Source organism: Triticum aestivum, chromosome 1D (genome assembly GCF_018294505.1).
Source record: "Triticum aestivum cultivar Chinese Spring chromosome 1D, IWGSC CS RefSeq v2.1, whole genome shotgun sequence".
Taxonomy (NCBI): domain Eukaryota; kingdom Viridiplantae; phylum Streptophyta; class Magnoliopsida; order Poales; family Poaceae; genus Triticum; species Triticum aestivum.
Genome location: NC_057796.1, coordinates 114631998 through 114654000, shown reverse-complemented (window position 1 = coordinate 114654000; position 22003 = coordinate 114631998). Strand labels below are relative to the sequence as shown.

The 22003-nt window shown below is 47.4% G+C and overlaps 1 protein-coding gene across 1 annotated transcript; it reads left to right on the top strand.

Annotated features, from left to right (window-relative positions):
- Window positions 1-10796: 10796 nt before the first annotated feature.
- On the top strand, window positions 10797-16134 carry LOC123180659 (glycosyltransferase BC10). Its single transcript, XM_044592743.1, has 11 exons — window positions 10797-11500; window positions 11618-11734; window positions 11820-11920; window positions 13182-13253; window positions 13509-13590; window positions 13708-13788; window positions 14090-14134; window positions 14892-14957; window positions 15032-15181; window positions 15483-15611; window positions 15756-16134. The coding sequence occupies exons 1-11, from the start codon at window positions 11195-11197 to the stop codon at window positions 15774-15776; spliced, it is 1170 nt and encodes a 389-aa protein (XP_044448678.1). The 5' UTR covers window positions 10797-11194; the 3' UTR covers window positions 15777-16134.
- Window positions 16135-22003: the final 5869 nt, after the last annotated feature.

The following is a 22003-nucleotide window of genomic DNA, read 5'->3' as shown; positions in this document are numbered from 1 at the left end:
ATGCGCTGAGACTCTCCTGTACTGCTTGCTCTACTGCTGCTTGCGCTAATGCATCTTCTTGCTGCTATGTGATGCTCTTGTGCTGCGCTGTGGCCGCCTACAGCTCCTAGCTGGCCATGGAGCTCGTGCTCCTTGAGCACAGCCGTGGCTATGCCACTGCAAGTGGCCAGCCTTGTTTAATTAGACTAGGTCTAATTAGGACCAATTAGGCCTAGTTTAGTAGTAGTACTAATTTAGTATTAGTTTAGTCTATAGAGCAAATGACATGTGGCCCTGTTTGACCTTGTTGACCAGTCAATAGTTGACTGGTCAACTGCTGACTGGACACCCCTCTGGACCCCACCAGCCAGCCTCTGTGGCTAGCACATGGCTGGGTACACTTAGTATTTTCTGTTTATTTGCGAATTAAAACCAATACAGAAATTTCTTAAATCTTTGAAAAATCTTATAAAATAATCCATCACTCGGATGAAAATGTTTTCTACATCAAAGTTGCTTAGAACGACGAGACGAATCCGAATACGCGATCCGTTCGTCCGTCACACGTCCCTAGCATAGCGAACATGTAACCTTTCCCCTTCGGTTTGTTTGTCCGGAAATGCCAAACTTCAGGAAAGCATTCCCGGATGTTATCCCCTTCGCCGGTAACGTGTAGCACCGCGTTAGAACAAGTCTAGCTCTGCCTGTTGTCCTGTTATGCACTTGCTTGCTATGTATTTACTGTTTCTCCCCCCTCTTCTCTTCGGTAGACCCCGAGACCGCTGCTGATGTCCCTGTGATCGACTACGTCGACGACGACCCTTCTCCCTTTTTAGCAGAGCTTCCAGGCAAGCCCCCCCTTTGATCATCCCGACATCGCCCATTCCATTCTCTCATGCTTGCATTAGATTTTGCTACTGTTATTGTTTGCTCCTATTCTGATGCATAGCCTGTTTATTGTAACATGTTGTTCTTACCTACCTACTTATCCTAAACTGTTTAGTATAGGCTGGGTAGAGACCCATCAGTGACCCCCACCTTGTCCTTGTTGCCCCTGCTTCATCATCGACGACTCGATCAACGTGATCGACGAGCAGAGCCCGACACCTCACATCACATCACTTTCCCCTTAGTTGCTCGACACTACTGGGTTACTATCGAGTGCCGAGGGTGAGACCTCATCAGCACTTCTGATGTTAACCCTGTAGTGTAGCTATTCGGTCGTGGTCATCGAGGGTGATTCCGCCTTAACCACTTCCGATACGACTCTGTCGTGCAACCCCTCAAGTGTGAACCTCGAGGGTGGATCCTCTTATGTTCACCTTGATGATTACATCGAGTGGAATCCGTCGAGGGTGATTCCTCAGGTTTTCCCCTTGGTGTTAGACACACGGTTACTATGGTTACTATGACTTTACACTGAACCCTATTACTAAAGACGGGTCGGCCCTGAGGGGTACCCGCGCGAGCATATTTGCGAGTGATGAGGAGTCGGGTTGACGTGGAGGGTGCCCGCAAGATAATTACGAGGCGTGGCCGGGCATTCTTAGCCCTTGCCGCAAGTCCTCGAGACGGGGCGACGGGGTCACATCTTTCGTGAGTCTCTGCTTGTTACCGCACGTTCCTAATCCACTACGATTTGGATATTTGATCTGAGGGGCCTCTGGCCTGATAGCACTAACCATCACGTGGGCATAGTATGGGTGTTTGCGTCGTATGCATCAGCCAAAGCTTAATAGACGTCAGCGACTGAGCGGCGCGTGCCGGGTTGGACTGCGTAAGCACCTGCCTTTTTGAAGGAGGTAGCTAGGTCTGCTCACCGGCCGCCCTCACAACATGCAGGAGTTCCCGGGGCGATGGCCCATGACCCCTGGGGGCATAGGTTTAGTTCGGCGTGCTGACCTCTATATTCAGCCTAGGTCGGGTTGCGGCGTATTGTTTGGCCGAGGCCGGGCATGACCCAGGAAAGTGTGTCCGGTCGGAGTTAATCGAGCGTGGTGGGTAAGTTGGTGCACCCCTGCAGGGAAGAAAACATCTATCGATAGCCTGTCGTACGGTAACGGACACTCGGAGTTGTATCCCGATCGATACAACTAGAACTGGATGCTGAGGCATGTTTTGGATATGTTGCTTCGGGAGTCGAGAAAGGATCCCGGAGCGTTGACACAACAACATAAATATGACTTATGTTATACTACTCTACTCCCTCCTGTTGCTGCAAGATGGTGGTTCTAGAAGATGCTAGTCTTCGATAGGACTAGCTTCTCCCCCTCTTATTCTGGCATTCTGCAGTTAGTCCACAGATACTACCCCTTCCATTGATACCGATGCATAAGTAATGTAGATCCTTGCTTGCGAGTACTTTGGATGAGTACTCACGGTTGCTTTGCTGCCCCTTTTCCCCCTTCTTTCTTCTTTCTGGTTGTTGCAACCAGATGGTGGAGCCCAGGATCCAGACGCCACCTTCGACGGCGACTGCTACTACACTGAGGGTGCCTACTACTACGTGGAGGCCGCCGACGACCAGGAGTAGTTAGGAGGCTCCCAGGCAGGAGGCCTTGCCTTTTCGATCGTTGTTGCTTTTGTGCTAGCCTTCTTAAGGCAAACTTGTCTAACTCATGTCTGTACTCAGATATTGTTGCTTCTGCTGACTCTTGTGTATTCAAGCTTATGTATTCGAGCCCTCGAGGCCCCTGGCTTGTATTATGATGCTTGTATGACTTATTTTATTTTTAGAGTTGTGTTGTGATATCTTTCCGTGAGTCCCTGATCTTGATTGTACACGTTTGCGTGTATGATTAGTGTACGATTGAATGGGGGCGTCACAGCTGACATGGCAGCTGCAACGTCTCCTTTCCGACCTGCTCCGTCACTTCGTCTAGACCGGGGGCTTCGCCATCTCTTCATCAGCCTACTCCGAAGACTTCGGCGTCACCAGCCGACCGGCTTCGTCACGTTAGCTGGACCAGGGGCTTTGCCTCGGCGAGCCAACCTTAGCCAGCATCGCCATGCCGTTGCTTCATCGCCCATAAGGCAATGGGTGTGCGGATGGAGTCCCAATTTTGGGAGTCACTTTTCTTCGTATTGCTACAACAAATAAACCAGGTGCTATTAATCCTAGTAATTTTTGCTTGTTTGGATTTATTTTTCCCAAGTAATTATTACTTTGGTTTGTTCCATCATCTGTACACAGGTTTATCAAATGGTGGCCGCATTAACAACGGTCGCGTGGTGGTTCGGTCAGTTTCTGTACACAGTTCGGTGAACGCCGCACCCGGAACTCGGACCGACCTGTGAATTCAGGCTTTGCCACATCTTTACCGCATCACGCTGACACCCCGCATCGACATTGACTTCGGCGCCAGGCCACATATCTTTAAATAAATTATTTTGCATAAATTAATTATGCGAGTTTTTTTTTATATATTTATATTATTATTTGTTGGCCTGCACTATTTTACATGTGTAGGTAATCGACTTCGACTGCGTCACGTGGTCACTTCGGCAAGCCGACGCCATCGTCCCAATCGGCATAAATCGGCTCGCGTGATCACCTTGTTGGTCGAATTGCCATACCGACATGCTCGGTTACCTCGGGTACTTCGGCATTGCTGAGAGGGCTCTACCTCATCGAGTGTTCGGCACACGGGCCATATTTCTTTTATTACTCACTTTGCATAAATTATTAATTATGCAACAATTTTTTAATTTATTATTATTACTATTGTATCCGGTTTGCACTATTTTTTGTGCACAGGTAAATGATCCGGGTCGGGCAGTGTTGTCACCTCGGCGTACTGACATACCACGTCACCTCGGCTGGACTGAGGGCTTCATCATCACTTCATTAACCCACGCCGGGGATTTCGGCGTCACTCTGCTGGCCTGCATTGGCCGTGCTATGTCACCACTTCGGAGTGTCGAGCTCTTCGCTCCGCCACCTCGGGACCGGATTGGGGGATGGAACCTTGTCCCGCATCAAGCTCGGACCGCGTCATCAATGCCGAACACACTAACCAGCTAAGTCGCTTTCATGCTCAAAGTTTTAAAATTTTAACTTGTGTTTGGTTCGACCATGCTCACATGCATTGTTCGTTAAAAGAAACTCCCTTTACCCATGTTAACCGGGGGCTCTTAAAATTTACATGAGTCATTTTATAGTAAATGTGTTTTCTTCTTGATCGTTGCAAAGTCTTTTTCTACCGCTCCTTTTTTCGACTCAAGTGTATGGTCAATAGCCGGATAGCCTAGCTTCTCTATAAAGCCGCTCGAGTTTAGTGCGCTAAACTGGCCTCGGAGAAGCACTCCGCCTTCGGGATAAGGAGCTTGAAGCCGTAGGCTGACCCGCTTGAAGTCTTGAGATCGGATGCGTCATGTTAAAGCACGACAGAAGCACAATTTTTTTAAGACCAATTTCTGGATTGGCACCAAAATCTCGATTTAGTCCGGACATCAAGCTTTTACATAAGTTTTTGGCTTTTTGAGCTTATGACACTTTTTAGCTATTTGTATGTTTTTCTTTCAGGAAGCGGGGCATCCTCATGACCGAGGTACCCTGCATCCTATTTCAACTCGGGAGGTTTTTTCCGACCTACAGCTCGGCATCTTTCCCGCTGCACTACACCTCGGTGTTGACAAAATACATGCCACATCATGACTAGTTCTCGAGCAGTGCAATGCCAGACGCCTTTCAAGCATTGGAAATATTAACGGGGGGCTGAAACTACAGCCAAACCCACCAAAATCAAGGTACCCCATGAGGACCTCGGCAAAGCATTCTCGGATATTGCTATATATGCATCGGTTTCGAATTGTGTCTTCGGTCAATAGTTGGGTTGCCCGGCTCCTGTGCTTGCCTCCTACGTTCCGCTTTGTTCGGCTAGGTGTGCAAAGGGAGAACCACTGCGATTGTGCTTCCAGCTCGCATGGTTAAGCACCTGAGTGGAGAAAGCCGAAAACTGACTGTCACAATAAGCGTAAACTGGTCAGCGATCCAATGAGTGTGTTAAATGAAGAGCCGTTCATAACATTGGCCGAAGTGTTTACGGCTTGACCTCGGCTGTTGCCGAACACTAAGCGGGGGCTACTAGCTAGCCTCCCAACTTTAAGCTCCTATGACTAAGTGAAAGTTATAAAGCCCGCATATCTGATTGCCTCGTTTCCGCTAAACACAACCGCCTCCGAGCACCGAGACGTCGGCTAAGGGTTGTCTTGTTATTGTGGAAACACCCTGCATAGTATCTACAAAGGGGTAGAGGCCGACGATGGGCCACTTTCAATGGATAAACGGTCGCAACGGAGTCAAAATAAATATATCATCAGTGTTCGTATTCAATATACAAGCGCTGTCTTCCATAATTATCGTTATGAAGCCATAAATATGCATCAATTTGACTTAAGATTTCGGCCAAGCTGGGTTGCCTGGCTCCTGTGATTAACCCTACGTTCCCGATTGTTCGGCTAGGAGGTAAAGGGAGCACCTCTGTGATTGTTACTTCCGGGTCATCCGTGTTAGTACCTCAGACTGGGAGAAGCCGAAAGCTAGCCATCTTAAAGAATATAATTGGTTGGCAACGATGGAAGTGAAAATTTTGGTTCATTAAAAACCACAGAGATCGGGAACTTACCCCGAACTAAATCCTCAATATTTTTCTCCCGCATCGATCGGAGTTGAGGTTTCATGATCATGGTCGACATGACAACCCAAAGAAAGGAACCAATAGCGGGATTATTTTCTTTGGGAGATGTTTCTTACATTAAATAGCAATATAACTTTCTCTCTGCATACCTTTGTTTATAAAACCATATGGCCGGATTGCCTTGTTTGTCGTAAACCTTTGCCCTTGTAAAGGCTTTATAAAGTAGGACAAACACTCCCCGACTACTGGCCGAGGAGGTTGAAGTCGATGGTCGGTCAACAAAGTGTTGTACAATGCGGATCCGAGCATTAATGATGTAAAGTACTTGGATACATAGAATCATTACACATAAAAATTGCGAGTAAAATCCATTTGCTGCAATCCATCTTTTTAAACCCCTTGGGGCCTACCTTGGCGAGCTCGGATTTCGACCAGCTCTAAGCTCCTTTAAGAGATCTTTATTCTCTTTTCGAAAAGTTTGTGTTAAACACAACAAAAATTTATGTCAAACGGATATCGATCCTTAATTTGGCCACCCGTGCCCACATTAAGGCTCGGGGGCTACTGGGCTTCGCGCTCATTATTTATAAATATTAAAGGGGCACATCAATCCCCTGATTTGGTGTTGCCACCCGACCAGTGTCTCGGGGGCTACTGCATTGCCTATTCAATGCAGAAAATTCAAAGTGCTTAGTGTTCGGCATGACCGAACTATGGGCAAGCGCGTCCTCGGACAACAATAAGTACCATCTGGGACTTATCCGGCATCAAGCTAATATATCACGGCGACTTCTCACGACCCTCTCTCAGGGGCCCGTCCGCCGATCATTATTTCTAATATATTACACTGCATTTCTATTCCTACGTATGCTGCCGAGCTAGGAATTGATCCTCAGGCCGATTTTGCGAATCGACCTGAGTCTCGGGGGCTACTAGGATCAGCAGTTTCATGTTTTCCTTCAGGTGCATCTCGGATTTTAGACCGACACACACCTTGAGGGCTACTGGTTATACATATTAACAGCAAATAAATTTACACACATCGGAAATAAAATCCGCAAACAATCAGCCCATGACCGAGGTGTTGAACCACCTTAAAAGCATTTCGGGATATAGCTCGGATGCAAGTTGCTGGCTTCATAGAGGGCTTCAACTTTTTTGAACCAAGGTGATCTATGACACCTCGGACATAGTCCGGCGTTGGAGCTCGGATACAGTCCGGCGTTGGTGCTCGGCTACAAAAGATACCTCGGATGCAGTCCGGCGTTGGAGCTCGGATGCAAGAGGACACCGCCGCACGGGAAAAACTTCAAACCCAAGGTGTGGCATAAAAAATAACAAGGCATTGATAAAGGCCGAGAACTTAAAGGGGCTCCTCGGATACCCAACGTGTAAACTCTTTGAACTTAAAGGCATTGATAAAGATCCAAGATGGGAAGATTTGTTGAACCAGTTTTCAAGACCGGCGACCAGAGATGAAGAACAGTTTGGAAGAATCGAGGAGCGTCCCCAACTTGAAGACCGGTTCAAGGGGCTACTGACGGTGCCCTGGACTAGGGGGTACTCACCACGTCGTCTCCCGATCAGTTGGATTGGGCCGAGGACCCCCATGGTCGTTTACTCATGGGCCAGTTCGGACAGCCGATGTATACACGAGGAAGGTTCCACAAGACTTGGTGATCAAGACAAGGACTCCTCTCCACCGGCGTATTCGACTAGGGCTCTTGTTATCCTAGGCCTCTGGTACATTATATAAGCCGAGGTCGGGCTAGTCGATAGGGATATGCTAGATCATTATGACGTTATTCATCATACCCTTAGGTTTTAGACCACAACATATGATCTCAGGGTAGATCAACTCTTGTAATCTCTATATCCATCAAGATCAATCAAGCAGGAAGTAGGGTATTACCTCCATTAAGAGGGCCTGAACCTGGGTAAACATCGTGTCCCCTGTCTCCTGTTACCATAGATCCTAAGACACACAACTTAGGACCCCCTACTCAAGATCTGCCAGTTTTGACACCGACACCAATCCAAAAGGAACAAACTTAGGGCATCTCCAATGTTGACCCGTAAATGAACACCACAAATGTTTGTTTTTATGTCCGGACGTGGTCCGCGGATATGATGCGGAAGAGAGACATCCAATCATATTCACAAAATTAATCCGGTTGGCAGGGGAGAGAGAGAGAGAGTAGTGGGGACCATGCATGTGGTGGGATATTGTGGTGTGATGTACAGTTGAGGGGAGAGAGAGAAGAGGGGACCATACATGTGAAGTGAGGGAAAAGAGAGGAGGGCCACACCGAGGCTTTGTGTTGAGTGCATGTCTAGACTCCGGCAAAGCCCCCCATGTTTGTTGCTAGGATACTGGAATCCGTACTCCGGACTGCTAAGTGGACATATAAGGGTCCTCATTGGATGGCAAAAATGATCCGAACACTACGGTCCGGACATATAGTGGAGGTTTGAGGGTCCGCTTTGGAGATGCCCTTATTACTTGTTGCAATAAGGTACTTGCATTTTTCATCATAGTGAACTTTAGGCATATACGATGGTTCATAAGATAGACTTATTTTAAGTTTTCCATGTAATTTATAAGTATATGGCAATAAAAACATGTGTACAATGGGTAATCTTTTAATTTTATATCTAATAAATAGTTATTTCTAAAAATGTGGTAAAACATATTATGCTAACATCTCCAACATATCATGTATCCGTAAAAAGGATACCATTTAGAGCAAGTTTGGATCAACATATACTGTAAATGTGACATAACTCTAAAGGATTCTGTAAACTTGATCCCAACTTTCTTTCTTCCCCGCAAACTTTTAACGGGTTAGAAAACGCCTGAAACTTCTCGATGCGCCGTCATCATTGCCCCATCAGAACGCAACTTATTGAATCTGACAAAAACAATTCTCTGGAAACTTCCCCTAAAACGTATAGACATCCTGGGAAGTATTTTTGGAGAAACTCTCGTAGTTGATCTTTTTTCTTTGCACGAAAAACTTTCAATCTATTCATCTATAATCTTGACAATACAAAGAACACTAGAGGTAATAAAAATTACAACAAGATTCGTGGACCACCTAGCGACTACTACAAGCACTAGAGCGAGTCGAAGACGTGCCGACGTCATCGCCCCTCCCTCAGTGGAGCCAGCCAAACCTTGTTGTAGTAGACAATCGGGAAGTTGTCGTGCTAAAGCCCATAGAACCAGTGCGCCAGAGCAGCAACCATCGCCGATGAAGAAAGTATTAGATCAAAAGGATCAAACATATAAACACCAAACAAAGACGAACGAAGACCGGATCAAAACAGATTGACCAAAGACCAACACTGACCGAATCTCGCGAGATCCGATGGAGACACACTTCCACAGGCCCTCCGACAACGCTAGACGCGCCATCAAAATGAGGATAGAACGTGGGAGACATTATTCCTGCTGAGTTACATCGCCGCCGCCACACAGCCCCAACCAAAACACTGAACCTAACAAGAACGAAAATGGGGTCCCCTCCTGCCGACGAGGAGTCGAGATCCTCCACATCTCTATGGCCCAAAGGGAGTATTTAACAAAAAACTACCACAATTCGTGGAACCGTGCCTAAAAACTACCACTATACAAATTTGTGCGGAAAACTACCATTTTTGTTCTAATCTTTGCCTAAAAATTACCAAGTCAGAAAAGTGGCCGATTCAGATTGTTTAAGCGTGATTATAACATGCTGGGCCCACCCGTCGGGGCTGAAAAAGTCAACCCCGTTACTTTGACCGTTAGCATGTGGGGCCCACATGTCAGTTCTTTCTTCTTCCTCTAAAATTCACTATCTTCCTCTAAAATTCCCCATGGAGATCTCCGGTGGCTTTCAATGGCAGACGAATTGAGCTAGCTAGCTCTAATAGCCAGGCTCCAATCGACTTTTGCTTCGGACGAATCGAGCTAGCTAGCTCCAATTTCCTCGATGTAAAATCGCGGCCGAACATGCAGCCGGGCGGGAAGGGCGGAAGGACCAGCCGCAGAACTCCCGGCGTTGGCCATGGCGCGTTCGTCGCAGATGACCACGGACCCGTCCGCCGCCACGACCCAGGACAGCTTGGCCGGAGGCGCGAATGCCAGCTTCGAGCACGGCGGCAGCCATGGCCAGGTCGCGGAGGCCAGCGCGTAGCCATGGCCAGCTCACCCGGAATGGAAGCTCGTGCGGAGGCCAGCTTCGAGCGCGGCGGTCGCCGGCGAGCTCGCCCAGCGACGCGGAGTCCAGCCAGCGCGGCAGCTCGCTTGCTCGGCGGTGCGGCGGCAGCTCGCCCACAGCCGGCCCGGCGACACTACGCATAGAAAGTGTTTGTAGAAATGTCCCAGTGAACACATGGATCCCATCTGTCATAACGGTCGACCTAGCGGGGTTGACTATTATTATCATGTCAATGCTTACACGTGGGCCAGCCCTGTCATAATCACGCTTAAACGAGTCGAATCGGCCACATTTCTGACTTGGTAGTTTTTAGGCAAAGATTAGAACAAAAGTGGTAGTTTTCCGCACAAATTTGTAAAGTGGTAGTTTGAGGCACGGTTTCACGAATTGTGGTAGTTTTTTTTGATAAATACTCGCCCAAAGGCCATTGAAGATAAGGCGGATTGTCGGCGGCGCCGGCGGGAGGAGAAGATAAAGCTGAGGCGTTTTCTTGTTGAGGAAAGAGCTCCTGACTAATGTTTTCATTATGTTGTAGTTGCTCTGAGACATCGTCTTCTTAATTTGAGAACAACATCATCTTCTTAATTAAAAGAATGCAAAACTTTTTCCCTAGTTTCTCTTTCTTCCACCGCAACACTAATCGTGCGTGACACTTGTAAAACAACAACATTGTACTACACACCCTTGTACTTTACCGCCCAATTTTACACCCCTCTTAAACCAGTTTTACTGCTCGTCACACGTCGCATGGGTCAGTAAGCACGCTGCGGTCGGTTTGTCGGTTCCGTTTAGCACGTCGGTCGGCACCGGCGTGTCGCTTTGACGCAACTTTGGGACGGGCTAGTCAATGTGAATAATGGAAAGTCCACGTGCCACTGTCAGACCACAACATGGCCCTTTGCTGCTCCCTGTCCCTCTTCGGGATTTCGATCCGCACCGTTGCTGCTGCCCCGACCTCACTGGAACGTGGATCCGCACCGTCCCCGTTCCCGTTCCCGGTAGGTGGTTGGCACGCCCGTTCAGGAGTATCTCTCACGAGACTGCTTAGCTTTACTTGCCGCTGCCGCGCTGCCCCGGCAAGCAGGCGAGCGAGCGAGCGGAGCCTGCCGAGATTCGATCCCCCGCCTCCCCGCTGCGGCGCAACTGCAACCACCACCAACCTCCCGAGACCACGAGACCGCACCACACTCCCCCCGCGCAGCCGCGGGAGCTCGAGATCTGAGCTGAGGCGCGCACCGCTCCGCTCTGCTCTGCTCTGCCACGCTCTGCTCCCCCCCAATGCAGCGAGCGGGAGAGCGTCGCCGGCGGTGAGCCGGTAATACTGCTATATAGCACGGGGTACTAGCCTGCAGGCCTCCCGACCCGTCTCGGGGAATGAGGCCGCGGCGGCACTCGTACGGCAGGGGCGGCAGGAGCGCGGCGGCGGCGGTGCCGCTGGTGCTGTGCCTCTGCGTCACCGGCGTCTTCCTTCTGCTGCTGCACGGCTCCTCCCCGCCGCTGGACGCGGAGGGAGGGAAGGAGCAGGCGGCCGCGGCGGGAGGAGGGGGGAGGAACGAGGAGCCGATGGTCCTGGCCGAGGTGGAGGAGGCGCCGCTGCCGCCGGGGAACGCCAGGGTCGCCTTCCTCTTCATCGCCCGCAACCGCCTCCCGCTCGACCTCGTCTGGGACGCATTCTTCCGTGTACGTCCCCCCGCCCTTCTCGCTTCATCTCCCGATTGCCGTCTCGATTTCACCAATGCGGGAGCGAATGAGTGAATTAATCTCAACTCGCATTGTGATTCTTATTATGCGGATCAGGGTGACAATGAAGGGAGGTTCTCCATCTTCGTGCACTCGCGGCCGGGCTTCGTGCTCACCCGCGCCACCACCCGCTCCCGCTTCTTCTACAACCGGCAGGTCAACAACAGCGTCCAGGTTAGTGTCGGAAGCTCCTACCATATGAACTCTGCGTGCGATGCTCCATTACTGCCGATATGATTTTAACTTTTTTGGCTTTCAGGTGGATTGGGGTGAGGCGAGCATGATCGAGGCCGAGCGAATCCTTCTCAGCCATGCACTCAAGGACCCCTTCAATGAGCGCTTCGTTTTTGTGTCCGACAGGTACAGTTCGAGGCTGTTCTTAGAATGGCAATTTGCACAAAAGAATGAAATCAATGAAGATAAGGTCTAACGGGGGAACCTGTACTGTTTAACACATCAATTATGTGGTGTTTGATTTCTCTGCAATACACTAATTAGTAAAGTGGAAAATCTGCTGTATCATGTCCTGAGATTGTGTACCCGTTTCTTGTGTTGTCCCATGTAAATTGTCTTAACTTTTTTAGATAAATGGAATTTCATTCAATCGTTATATCAAGCTAATACAACCACACTGAGCCCAACCTCTGCATAACATGCACACAACCAACATGTCCGAGAGAACACAAAAGTAGGGTTTTACAGAAAAAAGAAACTCGTGATACGTACCTTTGCATGATAAACCACGCACGGTGCCAACATGTACATGCCTGAATAACTTACACACGAGATGAAATACTCTTTTTATTAAAAACCACATCATTCATGGAAAGCCACAAAGCCCAACACAAGGCTTCCGCCCCCGCAAGGATATGGAAAGATTTTTTTTATCAATGCACCTCAACCAGTTGCCGAACATGTTATACACACTAGGGGCGGCGGGGGGTATAGGTTTCAAGCTACCCAACAATGGACCACACCGCTAAAAATGCACTTCTAAGCTTGTATATAAAAAAATTGCAATGTGGTAGTGCTAAGACATAATTGGACATTTTTCCTTTAGACCAGTCACGAGTTTTCTCCCCTTTTGTACACCGTCTCCACGCCCTTAAAAAAGGAATTTTCATGTCATTCACATTTAGGTCCAGTTCAGATCCCTCTGTTGTTTCCCTTTCCACCTAAACATACTGGTAGACTCTAATTGTATTTTTTAAGTGCTTATTATTGCTCGCAGGAAATCCTACTTTTACAATCAGTAGATAACCAGGTTATTCATAACCGTGTTTTCTGTGACTTGGAGAGAACATTTGTTTTGCAGGAAGTGAATCCTGGGTTATATTTTCCAATTGTCCCTATGTTCTGTTGGTTGTCTCGGATAAGTGCCTATAATGGTAATCCACATGTATAGCTATACCTATTTACCAAATTTGGGTCTGTTGCAAATTTGAGAGCTTCTACATGGCTCTGGTGTTTGACTCAACAGTTACTAATACTCAACAATCCGACATTTATTTTTTACAAACTTGTTTTCGTCAAAATGGTTATGTACTGCGCACATCATTTATGAACGTATTTGGATCTTAATATTGAATTCGTGCTTACTAGGATCTTCTCTCTCTGCCAGCTGTGTACCATTGTACAATTTCAACTACACTTATGACTACATAATGTCTGCATCAACCAGCTTTGTGGACAGGTATAAACATCTCAGTTTTGCATTATGTCTCCTAGCCTTGATTAAGAATGAGTATCAGTCAGTATTTATGAATGACAATATAAGTTCATCATATCCTTTTCCATTTTACATTGTCTTAGTGTTTTCATGCACCTTGACCTTTTGGATGGATTGCTAGCATAACATATTGCAGATCTGTTCATATTAAGATGTAAGCTTTTCTTTTAGCTGATGTTATAGTCTGACTAATAGCATCCAATTGTGTAATGCTGGCAGTTTCGCCGATACAAAACAGGGCAGGTACAATCCACGAATGGACCCAATCATCCCGGTGGAGAATTGGAGAAAAGGCTCACAGGTACCTTTCCGCTTTTACTGATGAAAGAAGAAAGATGGAAAACAAAAGTTTAACTTGAATTTTTGTGTGTCTAACAAACTCATTCTTGTATCTCTGCCGCCCTAACTCGCCATACAGTGGGCTGTGCTGATTAAAAAGCATGCTGAAGTTGTGGTTTATGACGATGTGGTGTTGCCAGAATTCAAGAAGCATTGCAGGGTACGTGCCTCAATAATTGTATGTTCTATGTGCAGAAATATTCAGTACTGTAACATAGTTCATAGATGGACATAACTTCACAAGGTAGTAGTTTCGCATCATCAAGATAATGGCACTTAAATAGTTGCACACTTCTTATTATTCTACTAAGTTCTGACAATTTTTACATCTGTACTTACATATGGTGCTGTAGGGTATGCATGTACAAATGACAGTTTTTCCATCTGTACATACATGGGAACTTGATTTTTTTTTCTGTGCCTGTTCTTATTAAAGAAAGTATATCTTTTATGTGCTGCAGAGAAGGCCCTTACCAGAGTTCTGGCGGGACTGGGATAAACCTATTGTAAGTGAGACCCTTTAACAAAATACCGATCCATCTATTTCTGGAGTATCTTGTACCGTGGTTCATGCTGTCTTTTCTTCTTCTCTGAAAATAGTTCAAGCTTGTTTTGGATGCAGTTTGTACCTGGAGTATGTCTAGAATACATGACAGATTAGAGGTTGTGTTCATCACGCCATTTGTTTTCCTGTGGGTTCTGGATGTTAACATCTGGCCTTATTCCTGTGACATGAATTGCAGGCATGAACTTGATCCGTGCCTGTATTTGCTATAATGTTAACTAGTACCCGTCCAAATGAATTGATTTTTGTTTGTTTTCATCAACGTATGCAAATATAAAGGAGGTATTGTTCTCAAACTATGGACAAGTTAAAGCTTATACATGAAAATAGATAACACTATGTGTGATAGTTTGTGCGCTCACAAGGATCTCGTATACGGAAGTGGAACCAAAGTTAGATTAATCTCATAATCTGTGTTATTTCTGCAATAACCTTTTCTGCCGCCATGTTCCCGTACGTATATGTAGTGAAGCCAAATTTTAAGCACGGCATATACTTTAACTTCTTAAGAGTACATAGAACCACTACTCATATGTCTACTGTATTTCTTATATTTCCTAAAATATTTTCTTAACCAAATAATTATCTAAGCCTTCAAGATTTACTTATGAACTCAATAAGTACATTTGTTTATGGTTGTTTCACTGGAAAAAGTTCAATTGGTAGTCTTACGTGTTACATGTCCTCATTTTACCCAGCCTGCTGAGGCATGGAAGGCACATAACTGCATACCAGATGAGCACTATGTTCAAACATTGCTTGCAGTAAGTCAATAATCATTGTAACATACCTTGAATTTGTTCTCTACACAAATGCACATGACCTATCTCTGTTACAGCAAAATGGGCTTGAAGAAGAGCTTACGCGGAGATCAGTTACACATAGCGCATGGGATCTATCATCTTCTAAAGATCGTGAAAGGCGTGGATGGCATCCTGTAACATACAAAGTCTCTGATGCTACACCCGCACTTATAAAATCCATTAAGGTATATGTTTCTGTCAAATCTGAACACTGTATTCCCTAGAAAGATGATTGTATTTTTTTTTTTGTATTTCACAGAAAAACCATGTATGCTTTTATTATTTGTTTTGGTTTGCTGAGTTTGATATAAGTTGATATCTAGCTACATCGATGGCAAAATCGGTGATGAGAGATACATACTTTGATTTCCATGCGGTAGTTCTGGCATAATAAGATGCATGTCTGTAAAATAAACTGCCTGTAAGAAGTGCCTAGGACAATTTCTAACTGTTCACTGAGGGTCTATCTCTTTATACTTTTTGTAGGATATTGATAATATATATTATGAGACCGAATATAGAAAAGAGTGGTGCACAAGTAATGAGAGACCAGCACCTTGCTTCCTCTTTGCAAGGAAGTTTACACGCGGAGCCGGTCTGAAGCTTCTTAACTCAGTGAGTTCAGGACCTTTAACTTTTGTTGTGGATGAGCCTGCACAAACATAGGCAAACCAGTTGCCAAATTTACTTCCCATGAACCTGATTTGGCCTAAGAAATAACACTCTGCTTTGCTTATGTAATTCCTTTTTCCTGTGCAGTCATTTATAGCAGCAAGATGATGAGTATATAGTGCAGGGGACATCTGCCATGTAAAGGTTTTCTCCCTTACAAGCAGAATACTGCCAGTTTGCATATACCTAAAGGAAAGGGGTGGAGGTGACAGAAAATAGCAGCGATTTTTGGCCTGTGTTAGATATAATTTGTTGTACTCTAGAAAGTACAATAGGGTGTTGTAAAGAGATAAACTTATGCTTCATATAGCGCTAGGTTAGTACACATGTTAGCTCACAGCTCAGCTCAGCATTGTAACTGGAACCGTAAGCAACTATCCACAGTTGGATCTGGAAGAACCACTTAAGTTCTATTCTTGAGAAAATCCTTTCTGCAAATTTATGGAAGCAGTTGCATCTTGTGGCATGTTCATTCGTTCAGTATTATTCGGTGATCTGAATGTGAATCGAGCGTATGGAACTGCATGATTCACATTGATTCAGAACATATTTGTTGATAATCTAGATGGTCAGAAGTGTTGGAATAGCAACTTATGTTATTAGGAGGCCAATGCCAACATATATACACATACATGAGGATGCCAAAAGGCTACAAGAGGATGCAAGAGACTAGAATGTAAAAGGCCAAAAGACATCACTTAATATAACTCTAACACACACACACACACCCTAAACTCATGGTGGATCCACAACATTGAGTTTGGAGAGATGAAATCCATGTTGCGCTCTAGTCTGAGCCTTCGTGAAGAAGTCCGCTAGCTGTAACTCAGAAGGCACATACTGAAGAGCAACAACATGATCCCGCACAGCAGTGCGCACATAAGAAGCATCAACACCAATGTGTTTGGTAAGCTCATGCTTCATGGGGTCCCGTGCAATACTGATAGCACCTGTGCTGTCTGACAGGAGGGTGGTAGGTGTAGTAACAGAAACACCAAAATCCTCCAGTAACCATCGTAACCAAGTCACCTCAGCCGTCAGAAGAGCCATAGCTCGCAACTCGGCATCTGCACTCGAACGAGAAACTGCAGTCTGTTTCTTCGTCTAATTTCTGAGCCGTATGAGGTAGGAAACTCTCAAGTACGGTTCTAAGAGAAGGAACTTCCTATTCCGACCGAGGAGAACAGGCCATTCTACAAGGTGATTCGGAAATTGCGGAAGCTTGGTTTGATCAAGCTGCTGAATATTGGAAACAAGCTAGCTAAATAATCCCACCTTGTTACATAAGGTAAGTATTGTATAATAGTTCGGTTTTCCGCGATTTTTTCCATTCCTCTGTGTAAGGATGTTGTGCTCTGCCTGGAATACAATCATAAAGTTGAAAGTACCAGAGATTCCTAAAGGCATACCATCAGAAAAGCCATTGAATCCTTGGGGTTCCAGAATCCGCCTATTTTACTAGTCTTCGGAAACGGAAAACCCTGAACCAAGAAGAGTTGGATATGTTATGTAGGGTATTTTTTTATTAATTTTATTTTGAGCTCTCAAGATATCGATAGGGAACCACCAAGAAAGACACAGTAGGCAGAAAGTGAATGGCGATCCGTAGGATCACTAGCCCACGTAGCATCCTAATAGGCCTGGAGCTGTAACGGGGGAAAAAGAGACGATGAGAGATCGTGCCACGAAGATATCGTAGAACGCAAAGAAGGTGACTATAGTGAACTGAAGTGGGAGCAGAAATAAACTGACTTAGAATATGGACAGGATATGAGATATCCGGACGAGTGACAGCAAGATACACAAGACTCCCAACAAGATGACGATAACGTGTCGGATCAGACAAGGGCTCACCATCAGAAGCACGAAGGTGAGCATTGAGCTCCATAGGAGTCTCAGCAGTGCGCTCACCACTAAGAGCCGCACGAGTAAGAAGATCCTGGATATACTTTTCTTGGGAAATAAAAAAGCCAGCAGAGGTGGAGGAAACCTCAATCCCAAGAAAGTAACGAAGAGGACCAAGATCAGACATAAGGAACTGCTCATTAAGACGGGCCTTGACAAAGGCAATGTACTCAGAATCGTCGCCGGTGATGATCATGTCATCAACATATAGAAGAAGAAGAGTGCGACCACGAGCAGAAAGATGGACAAACAACGCTGGATCGTGATCACTGGGTGAAAAACCAGCAGCAGTGACCACAGAGGCAAAACGCTCAAACCAAGCGTGAGGGGCTTGCTTAAGGCCGTAGAGAGAGCGACGAAGACGACAAACCATGCCATCAGGAACTGAATACCCAGGTGGTGGCTGCATATAAACCACCTCATGCAACTCACCATTAAGAAAGGCATTTTTAACATCAAGCTGTGACACGAACCAGTGGCGAACAGAGGCCACGGCGAAAAGTGTGCGGACAGTGGTCATATGGGCCACAGGAGCAAAAGTCTCATCATAATCACGACCATGCTCCTGCTGAAAGCCACGAGCCACAAGACGAGCTTTATAACGCTCAAGAGAACCATCAGAGCGAGTCTTAATCTTATAGACCCACTTACAAGTGATGGGACGAACACGGGGAGGAAGAGAAACCAGATCCCATGTGCCATTGCGCTCAAGTGCGGCAATCTCCTCTGCCATCGCAAACTGCCATTCAGGATGAACAACAGCATCACGATAAGAGGTAGGCTCAAGTACAACCGAAAGGCCGTATCGGCTAGGAGAATAGCGGTCAGGAGGAGGGCAAGGTCGAGCCCGAAGACCATAAGTCGGCTGGGACGAGGAAGACGGTGCACCAGAAGTAGATGGCATGTCAGTAGATTCATCCATAACACGTCGACGACGGGTATAATGAAAAGGAAAAGTGGGATGAGAGGGAACCACCGCAGGTGATGGAGATGGAGAAGACATTGGTGATGAAGGTGGAGTGTCATGCAATAAGGAAGGAGAAGAAACGATAGGAGAAGATGGTGTCGGATCTGCAATAGTGGGACGAGAAGGAGGAGTAGGAATATGAGGCATAGAGGGAGGTGTATCAGGAAACGTGAGAAAAGAGATATCCTCTACTGAAAAGGTCGAAGAGGATGGTCGTGGGTAGAATGGACGAGACTCATCAAAAGTCACATCCCTAGAAATATGCATCCGTCGACCGACAGGATCCCAACACCGATAACCCTTATGTTCATCACTGTAGCCCAAAAAAAAACACACTCAACAGACTGAGCGGTTAGTTTGGTGCATTCTCGGGGGGCAAGGAGAACATAACAAACACAACCAAACAACCGAAGAGCAGAATAATCAGGAGAATGATCAAAAAGACGCTCTAGAGGAATACCTCCCTGTAGAGCAGATGAGGGTTGAATGTTTATGAGATATGTGGCAGTGGAGACAGCCTCAGCCCAGAAATGAGGCGGAAGAGAGGCGGCAATCATCATCGCACGAGCTGTCTCAAGAAGGTGACGATGCTTGCGCTCAACCACGCCATTTTGAGCGTGAGCGCCGGGACAAGAGAATTGAGCAAGAGTACCCTGCTCGGCAAGGAAACCACGCAACATTTTGGAGATATACTCGCCAGCAGAATCAGCACGAAACACACGAATAGGTGTAGAGAACTGAGTGTGGACCATGGCGGTAAAACGCTTATAAATAGAGAGAACCTCGCTACGAGAAGACATGAAGTAAAGCCAAGTGTAGCGAGAGAAATCATCAATAAAAATAATATAGTAGCGATGGCCCCCTTTGGAAGAGAAGGGAGCCGGACCCCACACATCTGAATGTACTAAATCAAAAGGGCGCTGCGACACTGACTCGCTAGTAGGATAAGGTAACTGAACTTGTTTACCAAGCCTACAACCCTGGCATTGTAAGGAGACATCTCCTGAGACAGGCCCCAGAAGACCACGACGAACTAAAGACGATAGTCGAGAACCACAAAGGTGACCAAGTCGATGATGCCATTGCTGGAAGGAGCTGGTAGCTGAAGCGGCGAAGGCAGATGGACTGGCCAGTGTGGTGGTAGCGGAAGGAACATTAAGCCAGTCCAACTCCCAAAGCCCCTGAGAATCACGGCGGCGCGGGCCAGCCCCAACCTGAGCCTTCGTGTGACGATCCTGGATAGTGCAAGAATCAACGTCAAGAATGACACGACAACCAGAATTAGTAAGCTGACCTGCAGAAAATAGGTTCATGGTAAGGCGAGGCACATGAGAAACATCTGAAACATAAAAGGAAGAAGTGGCAAGAGTGCCTCGACTCGCAACAGGAAGAGGAGTACCATCAGCAGTAAGAACATTAATTGGAAAATCGAGAGATCTACGAGAGGACAAGATAGAAGAATCGGAGGACATATGAAATGAAGCTCCAGAATCCAGAACCCATGGGGATGTACCTGACTGGGTAGACAATGGTCGCTCAACACTAGAAGCACCAGTCACAGAGCCTGTAGTACCTGTCGAAGAACCTGAAGCAGCAAGTAGTCGCTTGAGCTTCACAATATCTTGCTCAGTCAAGGAGACAGTAGACAGCGTCGAGGAAGAAGCACGAGTCCCAGAAGAAGAATTGCGCTCCCTATTACGCATATCACACTTCTTCTTGAAGCAGTCAGACTCGGGGTGACCATCCCTGTTGCAGTAGTCACAATGAGTACGAGGACGAGAGCGACCTTCACGAGAGCGGACCTCACTACCCAGAGGAGTGGGCAGAAGCGGCGGAGCACTGGAGCGAGAAGACACTGGTGGAGTAGCACCTCGAGCAGCGAGCACAGAGGGAACCTGAAGCAAACCAGCACCATGAAGGCGAGTCTCCTCAGCACGAAGCTCAGAAAGCACCTCAGAAATAGGAACACGGCCACGAGCAAACAACTGAGCACGTCGAGGCTCAAACTCCCCACGGAGCCGTGACAAGAACCCATAGACGCGCTGAAACTCCAAGTCTGACCTCACAGTCTGGCAACACGGGCAAGTGCCACAAACAGTAGTGCGAAGGGAGTCAAGCTGGCGCCGGATAGCAGAACTCTGAGTGTAGAACTCATCAATAGTGGAGTCTCCCTGCTGAAGAGCATGCTCCTGACGGACCACAGACAAGTAGAAAGCATCACCAGAGGGCTGATAGCGCTGACGAAGATGAGTCCACATCTCAAAGACAGTACCGAGGCCTATAAACTCAGAAGCAAACTGAGGCAAAACACTGGAAGTGAGAACAGTCGCAGCACGAGCATCATCATCACACCACTGAGTGTAAGCAGCCAGATCGTCACGATAAACAGAAAGAGCATTTGAATAATCCAAGACCTCCTGGTCATAAGCGGCATCTGCATCATCAGCAGCAACCCTGGCTGCAGCCCTATCAGCATCAGAAGCATTTGTGTCAAGAGCCGGTGGCGTCGGCGGTGGGGTAGGAGCCACAGGAGCCACTGGGCGCGGAGGACAGGGGACCTCACCGGAAAGAACACCCCAGAGACGAATGCCACGCATGTGAATGCGCATAAAGGCAACGAACTCAGCATAGTTAGCCCCATCAAATATCACCGGGCAGCACGGGATGGCAACATAGCCAGATAACGCCAAAGACATGGTGCTCTTCTCTTTCTTTCTTTTTTTTTTCTCCTTTTTTTTTTTGAGAAAACACAGAGCTCAAGCCAGGCAGCCGGAAGCAGAAGCAGGCCAACTGAAGCCCGGCTGCCCGCAAGCAGCCCAAAGCAAAGCGATGCGCGGCACAGGGAGTACGCGCACGCACACACGAAGCAGGTGAATCGATGCAGTCCACCCAGTCAAACACACGTCTACCGTGAGATGGATCCAATGCCTGACAGCCGATCTGGCACGGGAACCGACGGGCAACGGCCGGCGGCAGATCTTGGACGGAATCCGGCGGCCGGCGGACGTGGACGACAGCGGGAACAGGAACCGGCGGACGTGGGTGCGTACGGCAGCGGAGCGGCCTGAGGAGACGGAGCAGGGCGGACGCAGATGTACACGGCCTGAGGCGGACGCACACGGCCTGAGGTGGACGCACACGGCCTGAGGCAGGGCGGCAGCAGCTTGGCCGGGAGGAGGCAGGGCCGCGGCGGCCTGGCCGGGAGGAGGCAGGGCCGCGGCGGCCTGGCCGGGAGGAGGCGGGGCCGGCGTCCTGGGCGGGCGTCCCGATCAACTTGGATCAGAAAAGCACCGGACGAGAGGGAGCAGTGGCAGTGTATTTGCTTGCCATCGATCGATCTGACATCGATAGCTGCAGAGAGATCGATTCAGAAGAGATCGAGAGAAGAAGACTGGAAAGAAAAAACGATCGTCAGGCGAGTTGCAGCGCCGGAGAAAACCTAGGCTCTAATACCATGTTAGAA